Source organism: Sinocyclocheilus anshuiensis, unplaced genomic scaffold (assembly GCF_001515605.1).
Source record: "Sinocyclocheilus anshuiensis isolate Anshui unplaced genomic scaffold, SAMN03320099.WGS_v1.1 scaffold1448, whole genome shotgun sequence".
Taxonomy (NCBI): Eukaryota; Metazoa; Chordata; class Actinopteri; order Cypriniformes; family Cyprinidae; genus Sinocyclocheilus; species Sinocyclocheilus anshuiensis.
The window spans coordinates 526,611-549,112 of NW_015547730.1; the positions used below are offsets into that span (position 1 = coordinate 526,611).

General features: G+C 35.6%; 1 protein-coding gene across 1 annotated transcript; it reads right to left on the minus strand.

The window, feature by feature from the left end:
• Positions 1 to 699: 699 nt before the first annotated feature.
• itga6b (integrin, alpha 6b) lies at positions 700 to 20,909 on the minus strand. Its single transcript, XM_016507224.1, has 26 exons — positions 20,658 to 20,909; positions 11,995 to 12,122; positions 11,834 to 11,913; positions 10,499 to 10,760; positions 10,024 to 10,155; positions 9,159 to 9,372; positions 8,417 to 8,610; positions 8,115 to 8,203; positions 7,899 to 8,026; positions 7,618 to 7,707; positions 7,462 to 7,523; positions 7,164 to 7,327; positions 6,706 to 6,852; positions 5,809 to 5,924; positions 5,446 to 5,599; positions 4,895 to 4,978; positions 4,721 to 4,800; positions 4,531 to 4,608; positions 4,339 to 4,441; positions 3,990 to 4,163; positions 3,791 to 3,889; positions 3,405 to 3,515; positions 2,870 to 2,968; positions 2,604 to 2,729; positions 2,339 to 2,436; positions 700 to 1,786 (listed from the first exon to the last, which is right to left on the minus strand). The coding sequence occupies exons 1-25, from the start codon at positions 20,828 to 20,830 to the stop codon at positions 2,374 to 2,376; spliced, it is 3,150 nt and encodes a 1,049-aa protein (XP_016362710.1). The 5' UTR covers positions 20,831 to 20,909; the 3' UTR covers positions 700 to 1,786; positions 2,339 to 2,373.
• Between the last annotated feature and the right edge of the window lie 1,593 nt (positions 20,910 to 22,502).

The following is a 22,502-nucleotide window of genomic DNA, read 5'->3' on the forward strand; positions in this document are numbered from 1 at the left end:
TTAGTTCTGGATTGACAGATTTTTTGCCTGTGTTCTCTGATCAGTCATGCAGCCTTTAGTCCATATACATACGTACACTATAGCATATTGCTTGTCTCTTATACATGTTTATACACTAATAGGCACAAAACTCAACATTTTATTTAATAGTCACTATTTTATAAAAAAAAAAAAACATTAAAAAGTTGAGTTTCTGATAAAAGCAGACCATGTTTCACTAGCTTGAGCTTGTGGTATTGGTGACTTGGTAAGACAGAGACTGGAGGGCATTCACTAAGTCTGGATGAATGCCTCAGTATGAGTATTGGCCTTCGTCACCTGCATCAGTTTCTGTGCCTGTCTAGCACACAAGTCTGTGCCTGTTTATCAAGACTACACCTGTGCCAGTCATGCCAATCACTAATCCTGCACTCATGTCTTCAGCCTAAGTATTAGAGCCACTGTCTGCTGAGGAGCTCTATCTTGAGTTGTCTGTATACAGTCTGTTCGGGTATCTATTATATCAGACCCATTATGTGTCTCTATATTGCATCAATTAGTCTGATTACATTGTCGACCTCTATACATGTCTTTTGTTTCTGTCCGCAGCACCATCTCATAGCTGTCTGTCTTTAAAGGTATATTCAAAGATTATCCAGATTTACAGCTGACAAAACCACCAAAACAATATATTTAAAAAAATTTCACCTCTTATATCAATTAAGGTCCAGCAAAACTTTTATTTGGAAAATGAATACCAAATATCTAATAATCAGTTTCATTACTTCAGTGTCAATTTTGTGTGAGCTAATACATTTGTTAAGTGGCTAAAATTCAGACATCACCACTGTCTTAATTAATACTTTTCATTATTTGAGCATTCGCATTGCCAAAAGGTGCTGTTTTATAAAAATAAAAATAAAAGCAACTTCACATTTATACACAGATATTTTCAAATGACCTTCAAAAACTAAAAGAAACCTTTAGAATCTGGTCTTACAATAGATTGTGACAGTCAACCGATAATATATCAAACTGTTTATAACAAAGTAGTTCTTACTAAAATCAGTCCCAGTTGTAGTAGTTTAAGTACAGTGAAAAAAAACACCTATGAAAATAAAATATGTACCTGACTGGTTTTAACAATTAAGCAACAAATAGAAAAAAAATCCAAAGACACAAATATTTCCATTTATCCATGTTGTTTTAGCTGGATATCAAGATAAGAAAAAATATGAACCAAGCAGTCCTGACTCACACAAGCCATTCATAAAATAAAACAAAAAAATTAAAAATCTTTGGCCTTTGTACAACAGAAACCTCTGCTGAGAATAAATACATTAAATGTATATACATTACTGTATGAATGAGAAGTGAACTGTGATATGAAAATGGGGGTGGAACATGGAAGCAAATTGTAATATAAAACAAAACTCAAGTAAACTTTTTTTTTTTTTTTATCCTTGTTCATCATTCGTCTTCCAGACACCATTTTGTAATACAATCTCTATCAAGCTCAAATGTTTCCTTTCATGTTTTGATGGAATAGTAACAGTAAGAAAAGTTCAGTGTGTGCAAAAGTAAGCATTAAAGGCCTTAGGAAGGGAGTCTTTGGTTTGATTTCAATCAGATTAGCATTTAGCTATGAGTAGCTCTCATTTTCATTCCAAGAAGTCATCCATTGTTTCTTCTCCGGAGGATCCATTTCCTCTTTCCCCGGCTCTTTTCCCCTCTCTTCCCTCTTTATCCGCACAGCATTATAACTGGGGACGCTGTCATCATACTTGGAACGTTTGAAAAATCCACACTGTTTAAAAAAAAAAGACAATTAGCGCAAGATAATGCTGACAATGCTAAACAGCATCTTTATACAGGAAAATGTGCAAAAAACAAATACGCAGTGATGTTTGCAGTGTGTGCAGCATGCCTAGCATGAGGAAAGAACAAACCATTCAATGTTTTAAAGAAGATATAAGCAAGAATCTGGCTGTAGAAAGAACCGTATGCGCTGAAAGCGAGAGATCCCAAGCAGGCCAGAGAAATGCGCAAGTTCCCAAATCAAGCCACATCTAAAGGCTTAAAAGAGCTTTAGAGATTCAGACATTCAGTCATACCCAGTCACAAGAGTCAATGCAAACATGTATAAACCCTTTCCCAACAACTTCACGCATGATTAGTTTGCATTCCTCATAGCATTTTGCTTATGTCTCAGCAATGAAAGCCATGGAAACTTCCACCGTTACCCCACATCTAGACACAGGCAGCACGTGCTTCAGGCTAAAGTGGGTTAGCATGGGCTAACTCTTCATGCTAGCTCTGAGCACGCAGGTCAACTTGATCTGTGCATGAGATCTTTTACCCTAAGAGAGAGGTTCTCGTTCTCTGTTTCTCTGTTTACGCATCTGAAGTCAGCCTCTCTTTTTCAGGTTCTTTGCCGCTTTTGCCGAAAAAACCACACTAAAAGGGGTAAAGGTTTGTGTTTTAAGTACTTGATGTCATGTGAATAGTACAAAATGTTGGAAATCTGTTTTACAAATTGTCAGTGTTCAATAAAAGTGACAGTAAAAACAGGGTTAGGTAGTCCTAAATGGCTCTGTTTGTGAGTTTTAGTCATATCATCTTACCTTCCAAAGCAAGAAGACCAAAAGGCCCAGCAAAAGGAGTCCGAGTAAAATGGCCACCAGTATGACCCACCAGGGCATACCGCCGTACTGCGCAACTTTGCGCTCCGGAAACACGGTAACGCGTGCCTGTAACAGGACAAATTGTCTTTCAAAATGCATTTATCACCTCAAGATGAGTTTTCAGACCTGCATATGAAGTCAGTTTGATAGAGAAGACAAATTGATCAAAATATGGAAGAAGTATGTATGGATAAAAATGTCCTCACCAGTGCTGGTTCATTTTTCAGCTGTATATTTGTAGCTGAGGTCTTGAAATCAAGTGATGCCTTGACAATAATATCAATGTAGTTAAATTTTGCATAGTCCTGTAAGAAATAGTTAATTGATAGTTTATATTGTCCATGATAAAGAAAAAGGAAAAAAATATATATTTTAACACCTCTGCCAAATTATTAGAAATATTCTATCTGTATTGATATTGGTTTCATATGTTGTCATGTACAAGAAAAATGTAATGCCTCATATGATGTAACCATCAAAAAAAATAATATGAAGAAAAAAATTCGTCTTGAACACATCTCATATGATGATTAAAAGGTTTTTAAATATAGTTTGCAAAGTAAAAAGTATTTTTTTATGGATTTCATGAACTTTTAATCCTACCACATGACATTTTTACCTTGACACACTAACTTTTTTTTTCTTATTAAGCAGTGAAGCAGTTTTGTTAAAACACAGTTTTTTAATCTTTACATTATTAAAGATTATGCCGTTAAAAAAAAAAAGAACTGCCACACTCACCTCCAGGAAGGTAGAGTTCCAAAGGTAAGCTCTCAGGCTGATAACAGCATTGCTGTCCATTCCCGTTAGAGGACATCTGAATGCTATACACTCCGCCCCATCCTCACACGACTAAAAACACAACAAGACAGTGATTAGACACAGGATGCTGACTATCAGCTCAAGGACACACATACAGGGCATTCAGAAATACTTCACTTTTGCAGCCTTAAGCTAAAATGCTTTTAATTATTGTTTTGAGGGTCTGAATACTTCCGTCAATGTGACATTTCAGTTTTTTTCTTTTTAAAATATTTGCTCGTTTTGAGGTTTTTAGTGTAGAGTGATGTAAAAAATTAGTCTATTAGTCTGAATGCATTGTATTCTTCATGTTTGGTTGACTTTACCAAAACTGTGTATTTCCTCTTGTCGGTAAAGAGAGAGGCTGTTCCCTCTTTTGCAGGAGTTTCCCCAATTTCACGTTTAGTTCGTGACACTGAAGGCTCCTAGATAACCGTAAGACAGAACAAATAATCAGTTCATTTCAACATGAATGCAACGTTTTAATAACAACAATTTTGACTGTGATTAAGATATTAGAACTACCTTCAAACCGAGTTTGTTGACCTCATCTTGATTGGAGCAGCTGAAGCTGTCTAAACCGGTTGGGGTCATCTTCATGAGGTACAGCAGCCACTTGCCCTGAGAGTTGTGCTTAGGCCATTGGATAATCATAAAAGCCTTGCCGAATGATTTAAGGGGTTTGCCCAAATTTGTAACCTGTAAATCAATATATTTAAAAAACAAACGCCTCTAAATACTGTGACATGTAAGATAGTTTGTATGCAAAAAATGAAATATTTTCTAAACAAACCAAAGGAGGTATTGTAAATGTACAAAATGTATGCTTTATATACAAAATGTTACGTTTTATGTAAGGAAATCTAATAGTCACCCTGAATTCATAGTCAATTGGACTGCCGACATCAGTTGCCAACTTCATTGCGCTCTCTCCTTTAACTTCTCCAGTAAAGTAGACCTGAGATGGCTTAGCAATGCTGGAGATGGTACATGATGACAGTACATGAAGATCCAAATAAAGGACACTGATATTATAATCATCAGAAGATGAGAAATGATAACCTACCCTGAGAGGGACAACAGCAGCTGGATCTTAACAATGGCTTTGGCTTTGATTGCTTGTAACTGCTTCTGATCACTTGTCCTGCAATTAGCAAAAAGAAAAATGGAAATATGAATCTATGCTAAAAACAAAAGAAAATACTAAACTTGTTTTGGTACTCTGTGCCTTTGACAAGAGATATGTTGCTACTCACGTTTTGAGTTTAAGGTCAATTTCAATTTCAGTTGTATCCAAAGAAATTCCTCCCGTGTTCAGAATGATGTAAAAAGTTGTCTGAAAAAGTTTTTTTTTTTTTTCACATATACGTCAAAACACCAAAAATAGAGCTTTTCTATTATAATAACATAAAATACAAATTATTATTCACCTCAGCATCTTTTTTGAATGGATTTCCAAGTTCACAATCGGCTTGAGACCCATTCTGATTGGCTTGACAGATGACTGGTTTATCCTGTAAAGATTTAGGAGCACTTAAAAACTCATTCTTAATCAAAATGAGTGTTGTCAAACGATTAATCGCGATTAATCACATCCAAAATAAAAGTGCTTGTTTACATAATATATGTGTGTATACTGTATATATTTATTATGTACATATAAATACAAACACATGCATGTATATATTTAAGAAAAATATGTTATGTTTATATATTAAATATATTTATATATAATATAAGAATACCAATATATAAATGTATATACATGTAAATATTTTCAAAATATATGCTGTATGTGTATATATATACATAACAAATATACACAGTACACATACATATATTATGTAAACAAAAACTTTTATTTTGGATGGATTAATCGCAATTAATCATTTGACAGCACTTATAAAAATATTAATGATAATAAAAATAATGAACAATAAATAAGTTGGTCATAAGTTAGACATCTAGCAGCTGAACTTACACCAGATTGAATGCGAACGGCAGAATAAGAGAGGGATTTGGGGAACGAGGAAGACAGCTGTGCTTCATAAGCATCTTCACCCTGGTTCACCACCTTGATCTCCAAGACAATGTCCTTCTGATCACTAAGAGACAGGATGGGAACTCCATTTTCCCTGTGAGGAAAACAAAGAGATTCAAATGAATTCTTCTTCTTCATGACACTTTATTTTGCCATTTGTTTTGAAGTTTGTTTGCTCATTCATTTGAACACAACTGATGTCACTTTAAAAAAAGACACGAGGGATGCTTTCCAAAATTCTGACATATAAAACATAAAAACATGATAATAAAATGATAAACAAATAAATAAATAAAAACTCACTCAGGTAATGGATGAAAGATGTCTCTGTTTGGTTCCCTGGTGTGGAATTTATACTGTAGTTGCAGGTCACTCTGACAGACATGATCAGCACCACATCCTTCCTTGATAAACTGAACCTGAAAGCCAATATGATTCAGAAAAACATTTAATACTGAATGAGATCTTTAGACGTGTTTGGTACTGGTTTACTTCAGTTCTTTAAGTATAAAAAAGTTAAGATAGTTGGATAAAGTTGAGCAGTTTGTTGGTAAACCATTTCAAAACTTAGATTTAAGAGTAAATTCAAATAAAATGTTCACTATAAATATGAAAATCAACATACATTTGATAATATTCAACATACTAGGATAATATTTAGATTAAAATATGAGAATAAATCCAAAGTTTGGGGTCAACATGATTTTTTAGAAAGAATTTAAGGATTCAGCAGGATGCATTAGATTGAACAAAAGATATATTAAAGATCACCTTTGCATTGTTACAAAAAATGTGCTGCTTTATACAAAAATATAAAGCAACACAACTGTCTTCATAATAATCAGAAATGTTTATTGAGCAGCAAATCAGCATATTAGAATGATTTCTGAAGGATCATGTGACACTGAAGACTACTGAAAATTCAGCTTTGCATCACAGGTATAATTTACTTTTTTTTTTTTTATTCACATAGACAACAGTTATTTTAAACTGTAAAAATATTTCACAATATTATTGTTTTTACTGTATATCTGATCAAATAATTTAAGCATTGGGTGAGAATAAGAGTTTTCTTTCAAAAACATTAACAAATCTTACCAACCCCAAATTTTAGAATGACAGTGTATATCGTGTATAATAAATAAGATCATGGTAGATCACTGAAAATGCAAAGATAGTAGCTTAAGAAGATGATGGTACATTGGTAACAGTGGTGGCATCTTGGTTAGTGTCCAGGATGGGAAGCAGATTAGGGAGAGCGCTCTGTCTCTTCCTGCGTGTGGATGGCTTCAGGATCTCCACAGAGACTTCAATCGGGATACCTCTCAGTTTGTCTCTTAGGGTTTCCTTTGTACATAATATACTTGCATTATTAAAAGACATTAACATTTTACATTGTTTGCAGCATAATGCCATTCCATAACTAAAGCATCAAACGTGCCCTTAATCCAGAAGTATAAACAATGACCACTAGATGGCAGTACTTCCTTTTTTACTGCATTAAGGTAAAGCCATTGATTCTTACTAACCCTGTCCCTGTTGATTTATTGTCACAGATGCCCCCTGTAAGCTTATTCTGAAGTCCTCGATTTAAAGTTGTTACTTTAACATCATGTCACTCAGTAGTCATTTTCCCCTCTGAATGGGATGTGCTGTACCTGCAGTCTGAGGCCTCTGGTAACGCAGCTTTCTGTGCCCTGACCCTTAAGCTCTACGACTCCTGTGCTTTCATAATCATTGGCTGAGCGCGGGTTGAAGATGACTCTAGAAGGAAGATTAAGTTTCTTCCGTTCAGATTCAACCTTGATAGAGTATTTCACCTCTAAAGAAGGGAAAAAAGACGTGGTCAAACAAAATGTTGCCATTTGTTTACAGTGATAAGATTCTGCACAACAGAGATGAACAATTACTGAGTAGTAATTTACCTGTGAAGGTAAACTAGAAACATGTACTTACTCAGAGTAGGATTGTAGGTTATGGGTTTGACTGAAAATTTGAAGCAGGCTTTTACATCAAGGCTAAAAAACACAATAAAACCTTGCTTTTAGATAGGGGTTACTGGCTATTGGCTAATATAATAAGGTTGGCTTGTTTTGATTATAGTTTTCTCACCATATAGTGTCTCCACAGTTTTTCTGAGTGAGGTCTAGCTCCTTTGGAGTGGTGGTGACAGTCTTTTCAATGCTGATAACTGACCGTGCCCTATAGTGTAAGACCCATAATTAATGCATTTAATCATTCATCCATATTACTAAATGAAGATAAATAATAAATGATAATAATGATAATAAAATGAGGAGATATGAAAATGCATGTTAGTAAAAATTAAATTAAATTAAATTAAAAAAAAATCCTTATTAATCATTACAGGTTGTCTATCAATATGATCATACCTGTACACAAACACTGAATCAGAGAGAGGTCCGATAGCCAGATCAGGGTAATTATTTCTGTCTAAATCCATGTTCCCAGCAAGAGAGTATCCAAAGAGTTTCACGTTGTGATCTTGTCCTCCAAGAACCTGAAATTATTGAATTTATTATTGAAAAATCAATGAGTGAATACTGATGGAAAACTGAAAGGAAAGAAAAGTGAATATATGGCTATACCTGGGCTTTTTTAAGGCCTTGAGGTGAACCATGGAAGATATATACGTTTCCAGCTCCATTACTGTCATATGGGGCACCAACTGCAACATCTAAAAAACAGCAGGATTACATTAAGAAAATTAGTTACATATTTCATCCAAATATTATTGTGGTTATCACCATTAACATAGTATTGTTTAAATGTTAATTGATCTATATAATACGCCATCTTTTCTTCTCTATATGTCTTTACTAGAACCTGTTGGTTCTGGATGTTTTGCATTAGCTGTATTCATAGAAGAGACCATATACTAAACACATACCATGATAACCATCCAGGTTCACATCTCCCATGTTTTCCACAGCCAAACCAAACATGGAATAAGCAGCTCCCTCAATTCTCTTGGGGGTGATCTTGTCCCAAGCCCCTTCCTCGTTAAGATAAACATAGATGGCCCCACCGATATCACCGTCCTTAATAAAGTACTGAGGTGCTCCGACTACAATGTCCTGCCACCTGTTTTAATAATCAGTGCAGAATAATTATACATCTAGTGTATTTATCTAGTGTAATTATACATAGTGTATGTAGTGAATTATACAGCTATTAATAAATAAAACTAAAACTATTAAAATTTAAAAATATATATTAATTCGAAATAAAGCTGGAATAATAAAATAAAAAATAAAATAAAACAAACATTAGATTAATCAAATAATAAAATAAAATAAACCTTAGATAAAGAAAAACTTAAAATTTTGAAATGTTTCCTCTAAAAAAGGTTTAATTTGAAATATCAAATTACTAAAACTACAACAAAAATAAATGAAAGCTAAATAGACATATTAAAAAAATTAAATGTTAAACCCTCATATTAAATTTACTAAAGCTTAAATTATAATAACAACAGAAATTCTATATAAAAAAGCTAATTTATGAATAAATACTATAAAAGTATATAAATACTACTAAAGTAACACTGATCTACAACAAATAAAACCATGCAAAACATATGCTTAATGAGACTATTTTAGAATATATAATTCCGTTTTAGTGACTCTTACCCATCTCCATTAATGTCAAGCACTGCAAGATCATAGCCAAAGGAAGAGGCAAGTCCGGCACCCTCCAGGATGTATTCAGCTGTCATCATGGATGATTTAACGTTGTCCTTCTTTAATAGCACAACTGCCCCACTGTGATTGGCTCTTGGAGCCCCAGCAACTATAGTCAACTGACCTCTCTTGGTCAGCATTTTTCCAGAGTCCAGAGAGAAACCTGTGACAGATCCAACCAATCACAACATTTGATAAAGATTAGTTCACCAAAAGAATATTGAAAATCTTTCAGCGATGATGGATTATGCAATGATAAAACCTATGAACAACATCAACGCCAACATGCATGATTCCCACTGACTTGGATACTCATAGTATGTCTTAGTTTTGCTCATGCAATGTGGATGTCAACACAAAGACAGCTTCAAAACAATAATGTAGCAACAGCATTCACATGTGTTCACAAAAAAGCACATATAAAGACCAGCATGATGAGAGGTTGAACGCAAATAATTGATCAAGTTGGCATCCAGGAAATCCCACAAACCTAAATAGCTATTGGAGGCCACATCATAAACGTTCTCCTTGGCCACCTGAAGGGGAGGTGACTGATACACAAACTGATCAGGATGGCTACTGGATATGCTAGTCATGAACAGCACACCTACATTTACACAAACACGATTTGCACCAAATAAAGCACAAACAACCAACCAGACCTTAAATGGTAGAACCAAATAAAGGGTAAGAAAGGCAATCTATATCTATGCGTTGCATCCTAACTATGCTGGAAATGTTTATACATCCTCCTAATCACACATGATGGAGTGATATGGATGATGAATGGAATGTCATGTGATGAGGGACTCACCTAAATAACTGTTAGCAGGGACAGGCACCAGGTCTGGATCAAGTTGGCCCTCGTCTCCAACTTCATATGGGCCGTCATCAAAGATATTCTCATCCCACAGAGAGCTGTTCTTCTGCTCCATCCGCACCACTCCTGACATCCACCCAGCGGAAGAGTGAGTGAAAAGGAAAAAAAAAGGTGGAGGGTGGAGGATGGAGAAAGTGAATGAGAGATGTCAGAAAAGAAGTTTAAAAAGGGGGGATAAAATACAATATGTCAGATGCAATGAACTGACAAAGAAAATTAACATGTCGTGAAGGTGCAAAATTGAGTGATGTGGGGAATTATGGGTCTTGTTTGACAGTGGCCATTGCTTGACCTTCTCATAACAACTGGGTTTTCACTTAACATTAAATATTATCCCAAAAATGAGATTTACCTATACTTCAACGCAAATATACATACAAGCACTCTAATCCAACTTGTCCTCCAATACCTTTCCAGTTGTAAGCACCCGGTGCTCCAAACACCAGATAGTGATAGTCCTTTGTGAATGTGGCAGAGAGACCCTGCTGGCATGATCCGAAGCGCTCGTGTCCTCTGTTTCTCCCGTTACAGAACATCCAGTCCCCTCCATCTTCATCTGAGGCATCATTAATCGTTAGGTCCTCACTTAGTACGTAGCAACGACCCGTGATGTCACGCAGCTCCTGAACTGAGTCCACAAATAAGCGTCGCTGGTAGCGATGCGCACAGACCTGGGAGAGAGACAGCGGGAGTTCAGTTTAAATCAGTGACATAAATAGCATAAAACTGTAATACATACATAAATAAACTAAAGAAATAATCATAGTACATAATACAAAATTAATAAAAACTTTTTTGCACTGTCACAAAAAGGATATTTCAGCTATATACTAACGTTCAAAAAAACAAAAAAACGTTTGGGGTTGGTAAGAGGGGTTGCAACTCTCTTTTCTTCACCAAGGCTGCATTTATTTGATCAAAAATAGAGTAAAAATATTGTGAAACATTATTACAGTCTAAAATAACATTATTCTACTGTAATATAATAATAATTTTAAAATGTATTTAAGTTTAATAAATATCGAAAGAACATCATTTATATGAAATTAAAAAGCTTATGTAACTTTTGATCAATTTAATTTGTCATTACCGCATTAAATATATTTTTTAAATACTGACCTCAAACGTTTTTCCCCTTATTTTTACATTTAGATTACCTTGGCTGTCATCTTTAGGAAATCTCAAAATGAATATCTATTTTTATACTGTACATTGTATTTCCTAAATTCTCTTGTAGCGTTTAACATGAATAATTTCAGTTGTTATTTTTTATATTTTAATTAATCGCGATTAATCATATAAAAAAGTATGTTTACATTATATATACAGTATATATATATATATATATATATATATATATATATGTGTGTGTGTGTGTGTGTGTGTGTGTGTGTGTGTGTATATATATGTGTATAGAAATATACACAAATATATATATATTTAAGAAATATATGTAATATTTACATTTATATATAATATATACATACATACCTATACATATACCTGTAAATATTTTTGAAATATATACATGTAGCCTATATGTGTGTATTTATATATACATAGAAATATACACAGTGCACGCACATATATTATGTAAACACAGACTTTATTTTGGATGCGATTAGTCACGATTAATCGATTTGACAGCACTATTTTATTTTTACTAATTTCGATTAAATAGTGTATCATTTTAATATTCACACACTCTCTCTTTTCAATATAACACACACTCTCTCTCTCTTACCAATATCTTTCCTCCAGGTCCCTGGCTCTGTACAGTAACTCCCATCCACTGGTTTTGCTTATTTTCAGTTGCCAGATTTTCTACATGCACAATAAAAATGCTCACTTAACACATGCAGTAACTCGTTATAATGTGTCTTACTTTCATTTGTTTGAGTTTACCTTCATTGTCAAACATCACTCGTTGGCATGACTGACTGAGAGAATTTATGTCACAGTTGTACATGCCTCCCGTAATTTTTGACTTCTGCCCGGGCAATGCTCTAGCTTTTGGTGCACCAACAAGCAACCTGTAAAGCAACAGAAATGTATTAATGGATTTGCAATATACTGAATTTCATATTACAAATCTGATATGTGCTTTGACTCCCCCTCTTATGCCAATGCAGCTCCAAATAACAAAAAAGCATCATGTGTAAATAGTGTTTTAATATGTTTTTCAGTGAGAAAATTGCATTTTTGAGAAACATGGTCAACAATGTGGTCAGAATGGTGGTCATAATAAATTGCAAATCTGTTTACACTGATTCAGTCATCAGTTGCACACACAGCAAACCACTTATGAATGTTTGGAGCAATATTTCAAACTCTATAAATGGATATTTGTTCATTACATATGGACAACGTGTTATGAAGTAAATGGCTCAACTTAAACATCTCTAGCGTTTCATTATTATCTTCTATTTCTCCCCACATGGGTCTTCAGTAAATGCCCACATGCCCACACAGAAAATGAGCCATTGTCTGGACACACTACTTGTGCACTGTGTATTAGAGAGTGGGGGAAAGTCTTCTGTACACTCTTTCTATTCTTTCAACTGGAAAACCTCCCCATTGAATATCTTTTCTCTTCTGAATAAAGGAAATTTAGTCCACAGACTACCTAGGATATTCACCACCAAAGGCTGTATCTCTGGTTTCACTTCATTTATGCAAGTGAAAGCCTCTTTTCTCTTCTTTGGATTGACTGGTTCAGCGATAACATTCATCCCAACACTTCACAGATTTTAGCTACACAAGCTCTCTTTGTGGGCATAGACAAAAAGGGTCTGACTGAAGAAAAGCCTACATTTCCCACAATACCCTCACCAAAAAGTTGAAGGAAGAGTAAAAGCACTTGGCAATGTCCTAGAACTCTTTAGATGCATACACTGTTTTACTTTTCTCTAAAAGTAATATATTTACAAGAAGCTTGTAATATTTACAAGCTTGACATGGGACTTTATACTTTACTTTTTACTTTATCTACCCCTTAAAAGGTGCATATTAGTACGTTAGAGTAGTAATATGTATCCTCAAGACACAACAATTAACCTTTTAGGGGTAAATAAGGTACAGTGATGTCCCTTAAGAGTGCTGCCTTAAAGGTATCATTTTTGCACATTTTCTTCTAAGAGTGTACAAGCCTCTTACTTTTGTTTAGCATGTTAATACTGAAAGACCTGGGACATACGAGGTCACACGCAGAGGATTTCCAATTTCAATGTCATTTGGGAAGTGCAGTTCAAGTGCGGTCCATTTCAAATGTGTGAAACAATTCAGTCATTATTACCTTTATTACTTAAGCATACAGATGACCAAAGACGTCATTGTTGTTGTTTCTGGATAACTCAATAAAGGTCAGCTGAACATGTGTTTGCATATCCCTGGGCCTAAAATATAGTGCAGAATTCTGGGTTTGCATAGGTTTAAAAAGGGTGGGAATTCCCTTCATTTCATGCTTTGATCTACTGATATTTCCAACAGTCACTACTAATGCCTTCTGTAAGTGAACAACCATATAGACCAAGATCTGTCTGGATCACAAAAAAAGAGAATAGCTTTAGAGTCACATTTTCCAAACAGACAGAGACAGCACTGTTTTTCTGAAAGGGCAACACAAACTTTTTTGTGCTGGGCAAAAATAGCCACTGAATACCTGCTATTCATTGCACTCTTGAGAGCATACAGATTGCTATATCTGATGAAAATGTTCATGATTACATTAAATTTAATGCAATGCATAGGCTTGAAAATCACTACATTACACATCCTACAACACAACAAAGAATGTTCTAGTGTCCATTAACTTTAGCCATAAAAGTAAAGAAAACAACAACAAAAGATATTACTGACAAACATATTCATAAGAATATATTCATACACACAGTCACAGCAATTCATAACTGTTTTATGTTTTGCAAACTGGTATCAAATTCATATGAATTTGTATTTGAAATTCAATCTCATTCAAACATTTTCACACAGTCTTCTTATGCCTCAGAAAATAATTAGATTTTCTCATGATCAGGTTGATTTATACTCTGGAGCCGCAATGTTTCCTAAAATGAATGCAGACAAGACCCCTTCATTTTATTAAAAGCTTTGTTATTGGACCAGCAGCCCTTATGTTAATTGACCTACACATCTCAGGAAATTGCAATAATCTGGATCACAATCAGCTCCTGAACAGCATCATTCCATTCTGACAACCCCATAATTGATTTGTGGCTAATGTAATGTGCCTCCATTAATCACTCCCCAGAAAGATATAACGAATAGCACAACAAGGATACGCCTCACTACCACTATTGAGATGGTTTGCTCCGTTACAGTTATATCTACAGGACTAACAAGCCCAAATTCCAAGAAAAAAATATGAAATTGGAAAGAACATTGCACATTTTTATTTCAAATCTTTGGTAACTTTAAAAAAATGAATGTCCACAGAACAACAGAGGGGAGAAGATGACAGATTCAGAAAGTGAGAGGGATTAAGTGATAGAAGGAAAGAAAAGAGAGAGGTGGAGGCGGGGGAGGGGAGAACAGAGAGGACAAGTACTCTATTTACTAAGAGCTTTTTCAGAGAGTCCTGAGGCCAGAGTCTGACACTGGCATTCAATTATGCACAGAGTGATGCAGACGCAGAGAAATATGTCTCATCTGTTAAAAATGTCAGGCTCTCAACATACTCAGAAAGAAGCGATTAAGCAATTACTCATTCTAGAGAGTGAATGGTCTTGACTTCTAAAGCATTTCATATAATAGGAAAGCAGAAACTGCAGGCCTGGCAAATTGAAAAACGTTACTCTGATCTTGTAAAGTATTCGCAAGATGTTTTACTCTTGCAGCACTAGCCACTCGTGTGTTGAGATGTTTGACCAAATTGATTATTTCAAACTGCTGATTTTAATTCATATTTTCATTAAACAGCAACAAAGTAAAGTAGGCTACCCCATTCACTTTTAATGCAAAAGTTAAAGGCAGGTGCATCTGTTATACAGTCAGATAACAATGCACAATAACCAACACAAGAAGTCTCTTTCTATCTCAAGACATGAAAGTGTAAGAGTGTTTGTCACTGGTGTCAATAAAATGATTCTGGCTAGCTAAATATTATGGTGCATTTGACCTGTGCCATGTTAGAATTACTGTAATTACGAGCTTCCAACTTGTCCTTTCATATATTTGTCAAACACATAATTATAACTCAGAATTTTGTGAAAGCTCCCATTTGATTGTGACATCATGTAAAAACAACCAAAATTGTTGCTAACAGTAGCAACCTCTACACACATTTCTGTTGTGCCACTTTACAATAGCCAGTGTTACTTGTTGCGCTTTCTTTGATTTTACAAGAGAATGGGAATTTTGCTGTCATTACCAACAAAGCCACACTTGGATTCATTTTTGCATTTATGGCTGTTGCTGTAGAAACAATAATTTCTGAAACTTAGAGTATCATCATGTAACTACGATATTTCCAATGTGGCATGAACACTGTGTCTTTAATTCAAAACTTTTTGCCTCAACTCTTAACCCACACTTGTTTACTCACTGATACGGCTAAAAGCATGTTATTATTTGAAAAGCAGTAAATTGTGGTTATATTGTAGTAGGCCAAACAATTTTATAAACACGCTCTCATAATTTTGCATGGAATGCTAAGCATTGATGTTTTGAGGAATCTACAGAGGAGGCCATTGCTATGGTGCAAGAGCTGGGTCTGCTGAGGAGGTTTGGAGTGTCATGGTTCACATTACGATCTGACAGCAGCTGAATTACAGCTCCAGATGTCCCTCAAACATTTCAAAGACTCCAGGCTTAAAGATACAGACTGCAAACTGATATTGCCTGACCTACTGTGCACAACAACGGTGCTGTTGAAGAACAAGATTTTTCTCCAACTCCCTTTAGGCAATGATACTTTCATGACTAGCAAGGTTCCTGTGGCTCAGTGGTAGAGCATTGCGTTAGCAGCGCAAAGGTTGTGGGTTCAATTCCCAGGGAACACACATACTGATAAAACATGTATAGCCTGAGTGCACTGTAAGTCGCTTTGGATAAAAGTGTCTGCTAAATGCATACATTTAATTAAAAATTTAATTTAAGTTCATCGCTAATATTCACAGGGTCTAGTTTTGATCTTTTTGGTGGTTTGATATTTCTCAATGGCTCAATAGGCTATACTACTCAAGACCTTATTGGGCCCCCTTATCACAGGGTCTAAACTGGAGGCTACAATGCACATGCATGAAGTCCATCAAATATGGTAAACAAAAGCTCAAACATTCTTGCTTGATATACAAGAACCAATGTAGTTTGTTCCGGTGCATCAAGCAATTACTATAATGCTGCCATTGACCATATTTAATGTGCTCTTTGCTATATGTATGTGCATTGTTCAGTGTCTATTTGTAAATAACAGTTCGATTTCAATCTCAGTAAATTCAATCTGTTCCTCATATGAAGCAATCAAACTGTTTGACATATGGATTGTTTTTACAATGTCTTTATGATCTTTTTGAAGCTTAAAAGTTTTGGTGGAATGGACTTTGGAATGGTTTCATTAAAAATATTTTCATTTTGGGTTTCAAAAGAGTTTGGAAAAACATATGGGTGAGTAAACAATGACTACTGATGAATGCTGAATTTTCATTTTTGGGTGAACTATTACTGTAAAGGTGATAAAGAAAACTATTTTTCTTCTTAATCTATGGGGTTTTTGCCAATTTTTATATTTGAGATTGAAGAAATGAGAAAGTAGAGAGACAATGGGATTGGGAAATGACATATTGAATGGGCAAACTACGGTGGTTTAATGATACTTGAGACTGGCCAATGCAATAGAAAGTAACAGATGAATAAGACCAATACCTGCCTGCTCTTACCGACGTACAAATTCAGCCCAATCTTTATTCCTACTCCTGCACAGGAAGCTAAGAGAATCACAGGAAGGAAGCAGTAGCCCATTTCCATGCAGACTGGACCCACTGCACTCTGGGATATGGGCCAACATATTATTGTATATACTTAATGTGTTTTCAGTGGCTACATTGTTCCACCACATGTTAAAGCCAAATCAGATTAAAGTTTGATTATTATTGTTCAAGCACGTTTTGAGGAAACACTAGATACTCAAAGAAACCTTCAAAATATGTCACACTGCAAAGTTAACCGTGAAAGTTGGAAAACACAGACACCCCTGTCCCCACAGACACTCAGATCCTGTTTGCACCAGGACATGCATCTCAAACATGTCTCCGGTGACCACTTGTGATCAGATTTCAAAAGGAGGGTCTCAGATTTCAACAATGCGTGATTTTGTGACTAGATACATCACTCACAATGTCAGAGTGTTACTGCAGGTGGACAGAGTACAAAATTAAATAATAAGACAAACACTAAAAATTGGCACATCATATTTCAGGTTGAATGCTCACTTTTATTTTTTAGGTGGGTACCTGCATTACATGAACTCAAGTCACTGCATGTTCTGTGAAGCCTTCTGCATGTATATGTATGGGCTTGTCAGAATGTTTCAATTGGATGTTTATTTACTTTAATTTCTGCACAGTCGTTTAAAACCCTTAGCACTGTGGTTCATTGTCAGGTAATAGGCGGTGCTTCACTCTTGCTCAGAACACATTTTACTATGAACTGGTGGATACCATTTTGTTTAACTAAATCTTTTCGACTCCAGGGTACTGACAATACCTCCCTATGTTATGCTGACCACAATTACATGTTAATATTCCACACCTTTGACTGAGACATTGGGACAAAATGCATTGATAATCAATACTTATAATAGCTATAAGAAACAGTATTGTAGATATAGAGATATTTGTAATGTAGAAAAATAAATAAAAGTACTTAACATTAAAAAAAAAATGAAAATGATTTTTAAAAATCAGATCATGTGATATAGGCTATTCATGTACCACACTTGACATCAAGGTGTCTTACTCTATTTCTGCATTTGTGTCCACTAACAAAGTAGCCATTGTCTGTTTGTATCTGTGTATATGAGGTGGTTTGCTAAGAGAATCTGTTTTCCATGTCCCCTTTAATTAGCAGCATTGTGCATTTTAGTAGTGAGCACACACAGAATAAGAATGGAATCACTTTTCAGGTTTATGCTCCTCATTTCCAACTTGTGTTTGACTGTCACAAGAGAAATGTCAAGGTGCCAGACAAACACACACACTGCCTACATTACCAAATAGCGGCTCCATCCTGCCAGCTATGACAAGCCAAGGAATTCTACATCAATGCTACACTCCCCCATAACACACACCCTGCCCTGCCTTGGCCTGCAGTAATGTGAATCACCTCCACACATACACACACCTGTAGGGCATGTGTTACTGACTAGAAGATTTGTTGTGTTCCAACACAGCCAGCCAGTCTGCCAAGCCCATGAGATACACACTGAGGATATGAGTCAGAGCACACACACACACACACACACACACACACACACACACACACACACAAATGTGTCTTTCATACACTGGGTGTGGTTTACAATATTTGAAATACATCATAAATCCACACACACACACACACACACACACACAAATGTGACTTTCATACACTGGGTGTGGTTTACAATATTTGAAATACATCATAAATCCATACAAATAAGATGCTGCTATATGATTGCACAATTCAGGGGTTGCAAAATGTGGTTGATGTAAGGTTTGCTACTAAGCAACAGTTTGTCTTCCTTAAATTGGTATTCTGATAACCAAAAGTATGATGTTTGAATTTTACTGGATATATAACCACAACTATAATGAAGGGCTGTTCTCATAATCTTCTTGTTTCCTCTTTTTCCTGCTTTCTGCGGATTTGTTTATGTGATAGTCTTGCTTACTCATCAAACTTGGCATTGTGCTATTGTGCAATTCGAGTATTTTAGGCTCTTGTATGATCAACAGCATGTGGTGTTCTACATTTGTTGCTTTGTATAAAAGAATGTGCTAAATAACTAAATGCAAATGTAAATCGAACACATCAAAACTACATCAGTCCCTTGTATAACTGGTAGGCTCACTCTCTGCAGGACAAACATGAGGTCAATCCTGGCAGTCTCTCTCCTGTGCTGCCACGGTTGATGGCAGTAGAGAGGTTCAGGAATGAGTTACAGGCTTCTGCACACATTCTTTCACTTGTGTGTTAGGCTTGAAACTTACAATGCATGTCTGACACTGCCAAGGCAACACGGGTGTGTTTTTTAGTGAACCACCAAAACAATATCAAATTGTCATTACTGAGAATTCCATAAAATGTGTTCTAGAAACACTTTCTAAAGTTTGCAACTCTCAAATAACCTTAAGTACTAAGGATCCCACCTACAATCTAATCCTTGAAGTGCTTGAGGTCAAAGAGGTTTAAAATTAAAGGATGAAGGAGACCAGACATCTCCACAGCAAGGAAGGAGAAAGAGACAGACATCTCTAATGAGCTCCATGAAGCTAGACATGCATGCACAGTAGTGGGTGGATAAAGTTATGCCCTGAAATGACATAAACCTCAGAGTCCCAAATAAAAATGGTCCTAAAGTCATTACTTAGGCTTCTCTCCCTCATACTCTTCCAGATCCGTATTACATTATCTTTTCCATTTTCCATTAGTGTCAACCCTCAAAAAAACATAAAGGTGACCAAAAAGTGTCTTAAAAGTGACTACACAACTCTTTTGTGCTATATTCCATGTGATACAGCTTTGTTTAGGAAAAAAACTCAAAATAATGTATTTATTTGCTATTATTTTTCACCATATTATAGCAAATCCCGAGAAACAAATCGGTTCGAATCATTCAGACCCCGAATTAGATCTAGAGGTTCGTTTAAAACATCCGACTCATGTGAATCATTAATTGTTCACGAGTCGGACATAGCTACTTCTCATGCGAACGATCTAAGAAGAGCTGGGGGGGGGTTAAGATTATCATCGAACAATAAATTAAATTTCAGTTTTTTTTGTTTACATAATGACTGTATTGCTTGGAGTAGAGCGCGAGTATGCTATGAAAATTTTTGGTGATGCTGCAGCTGCGCCTTTTTTTCAATTTGGCATCTTCAAACAACATTGTAATTGCATGGAAAAGTCATTCTTCGAAACTTCTCCTTTTGTTTTCAGCAGAAAGATATGCTATGGGTTTAAAACGATATGAAGGTGAGTAGCTAAATGATGACAGACTTTTCATTTTCGTTTGAACTAATTGTTTGGGTCACATTGTTTAATGCACTTGCTTGGAATGTAGTGCAATGCATGGGGGCGCATATGTCTTGAGGCTTAACACTAAGGTCAGGTGTGGATTTCCTATGAGAATAGCATAAATATGTACATTGGTGTATACTGCCAAAAAGAATCCAACTACATACTATTAAATGTAGTGTGTAGCCTATTACAAACATATTCTACACTCAATGTGTTCAAAAAACAAAAATACTCTACGACCAAAGTACCAAGATTCAACCTGCTGCAAATGTGGAATAAACTCCACACAAAAGCCACGATACCTGGACTCCAAAGAGTATAAAATAAATGCTTACATTCTTTTATCAGCTGGTCTGAGTTGTCGGTGCATGGCAAGGGAGAACCCGAACAAGCTGTTGGCATCTCCCGTTTTCCTGATAACATTGTCTGTGTCCAGGTTGAAGGCAGAGATCAGCGTCCATCCCAACAAACTGAGAAGCGGTAAAGTTAAAGTCCTGTAAGATCCCATAGCGATGTTGGGTTGAGTTCGTGTCGCGTTCTTGCTTTAGAGATGAGACTGCAGCCCGCTTCTGTGGGATTTGTGGATGTCTATAAGGGAGGAATCTGTCTGACGTCCCTCCTCTCCTTCTCCACCCGTCCCCACCCTCAGCCGTGCCCCTACCTGCTAATGCAGCTCCGGGCTTTGTTTTCCCTCGTTATTCCGCTTTCTTGTAGTTATTCGAGCGTATTTTAACGTCGCTTTTTTTTTGTTTTTTTTTTGTAGTCTCGTTAATTTTTCACACAACTCATGATAAGCTAACCAGTTGGGTTGTGGATAAAACTGTAGGCTATTTAGAGACCAGGGAGTAACACATTTTGTAACACATGCCTGTAACTGCTTTTGCTTTTCTAAAATCACATCCCTATATTTATTTGATTATATTTTATCTAATTTACCCGTTTATAAATTTAAAACCCTAAACTGCGCAAGATTGTGTCACGTGGTACTGTTAAATGAGCCTGTACTGTGCAAAAAAATCACCTTACTATTTTCATAAAATACTTAAGTTTAATAAAATATTTATTATATTGTAGGGCCTATACACTAATTTAACAGCTAAGATAAACATTGTTACATTGTTACAAGACTTTTTTTCTTTCACATTTTACGCTCATACTCTCATAATGTTTTATCCTGTAAATCATTTATCTTTTTTTTTCTTTTTTTATTATTCTTTTACACAGAGCCTTGCTGTAATCTCATATGTGAACAGTATAGCTCATTTCTAATTGGTTTGACTGGTTTTACAACTCATCCTATGTTAAATCACTTCTCATTCACCCCCATGCACAGCAATATTACTATTAAAATTTGCTTATGAGGTTATTGCTGTTAACAGTGAACCACACAAACATTACACCTTTATCTCTGTTTATCTCTTTGTCTATGAGCATGTATTCTCAGATGTGCAAATGAACACAGACATCACAGCCTAATCTCTGGTTTATTAGACCCCCCTGAGTTTTACACGATTTGGTTGAAACTGGCTAAAAGCCTAGTAGATATACTGTCCCAGATCTGTTTTTAGACAATTGGGACATTGAGACAATATAAGCATTGTAACTAACCATAAGACTAAAACTATGAGCTTGTTTAATGCTACCAAGGGGATTGGGGATGTGGGGGTGGGGGAAGTACACAAAAGGAATGAAAGGCAAAGGTTAAATAGCCTAATAAACAAAATTGAAATTTGAAATAGAGACAAATAGCTGGTCACCCATTGACCTCTTAATACTGTCATTTAATCTACTATCACACATATTATCAGAATATCACTTCATCAAAATGCCACCATAATCCTGAAATAAAAACTTCAGAACTTCAGAAATAGAACATCAGATGCATTAGAACAATTAGGTTTAACTCAATTAAGGTGAATTGGACAAAAAAGAACACAGTCACATGAACTTTATTGAGAATGACCACTAAAAGATCAAGTTAGATGAACTTTAACCTCTATGTACTCTCCTCTCACAAAAATGTGTAAAAATGTCACGACAGGAATTTAGTCAATTTTTCAGCTATGATATCATTATTGGCTTAAAAAGCACAGCATGTGCAAGTCAGGCCCTTATGATTATTTTTATAGCCTAGTAAATTACATCTGGGATAGTAATGCATGAAGCCACTTTTCATGTGG

Bases quoted from the DNA above. Each gene is read 5' to 3' on its own strand.
- itga6b (XM_016507224.1), bottom strand. From the start codon at position 20,830: ATGGGATCTTACAGGACTTTAACTTTACCGCTTCTCAGTTTGTTGGGA. The intron at 4,164-4,338 runs GTGACTATTAGA...ATTGATTTACAG, and splicing joins CAATTGACTATGAATTCAGG to GTTACAAATTTGGGCAAACC. The intron at 2,969-3,404 runs GTGAGTGTGGCA...TATTTCTTACAG, and splicing joins GGAACTCTACCTTCCTGGAG to GACTATGCAAAATTTAACTA.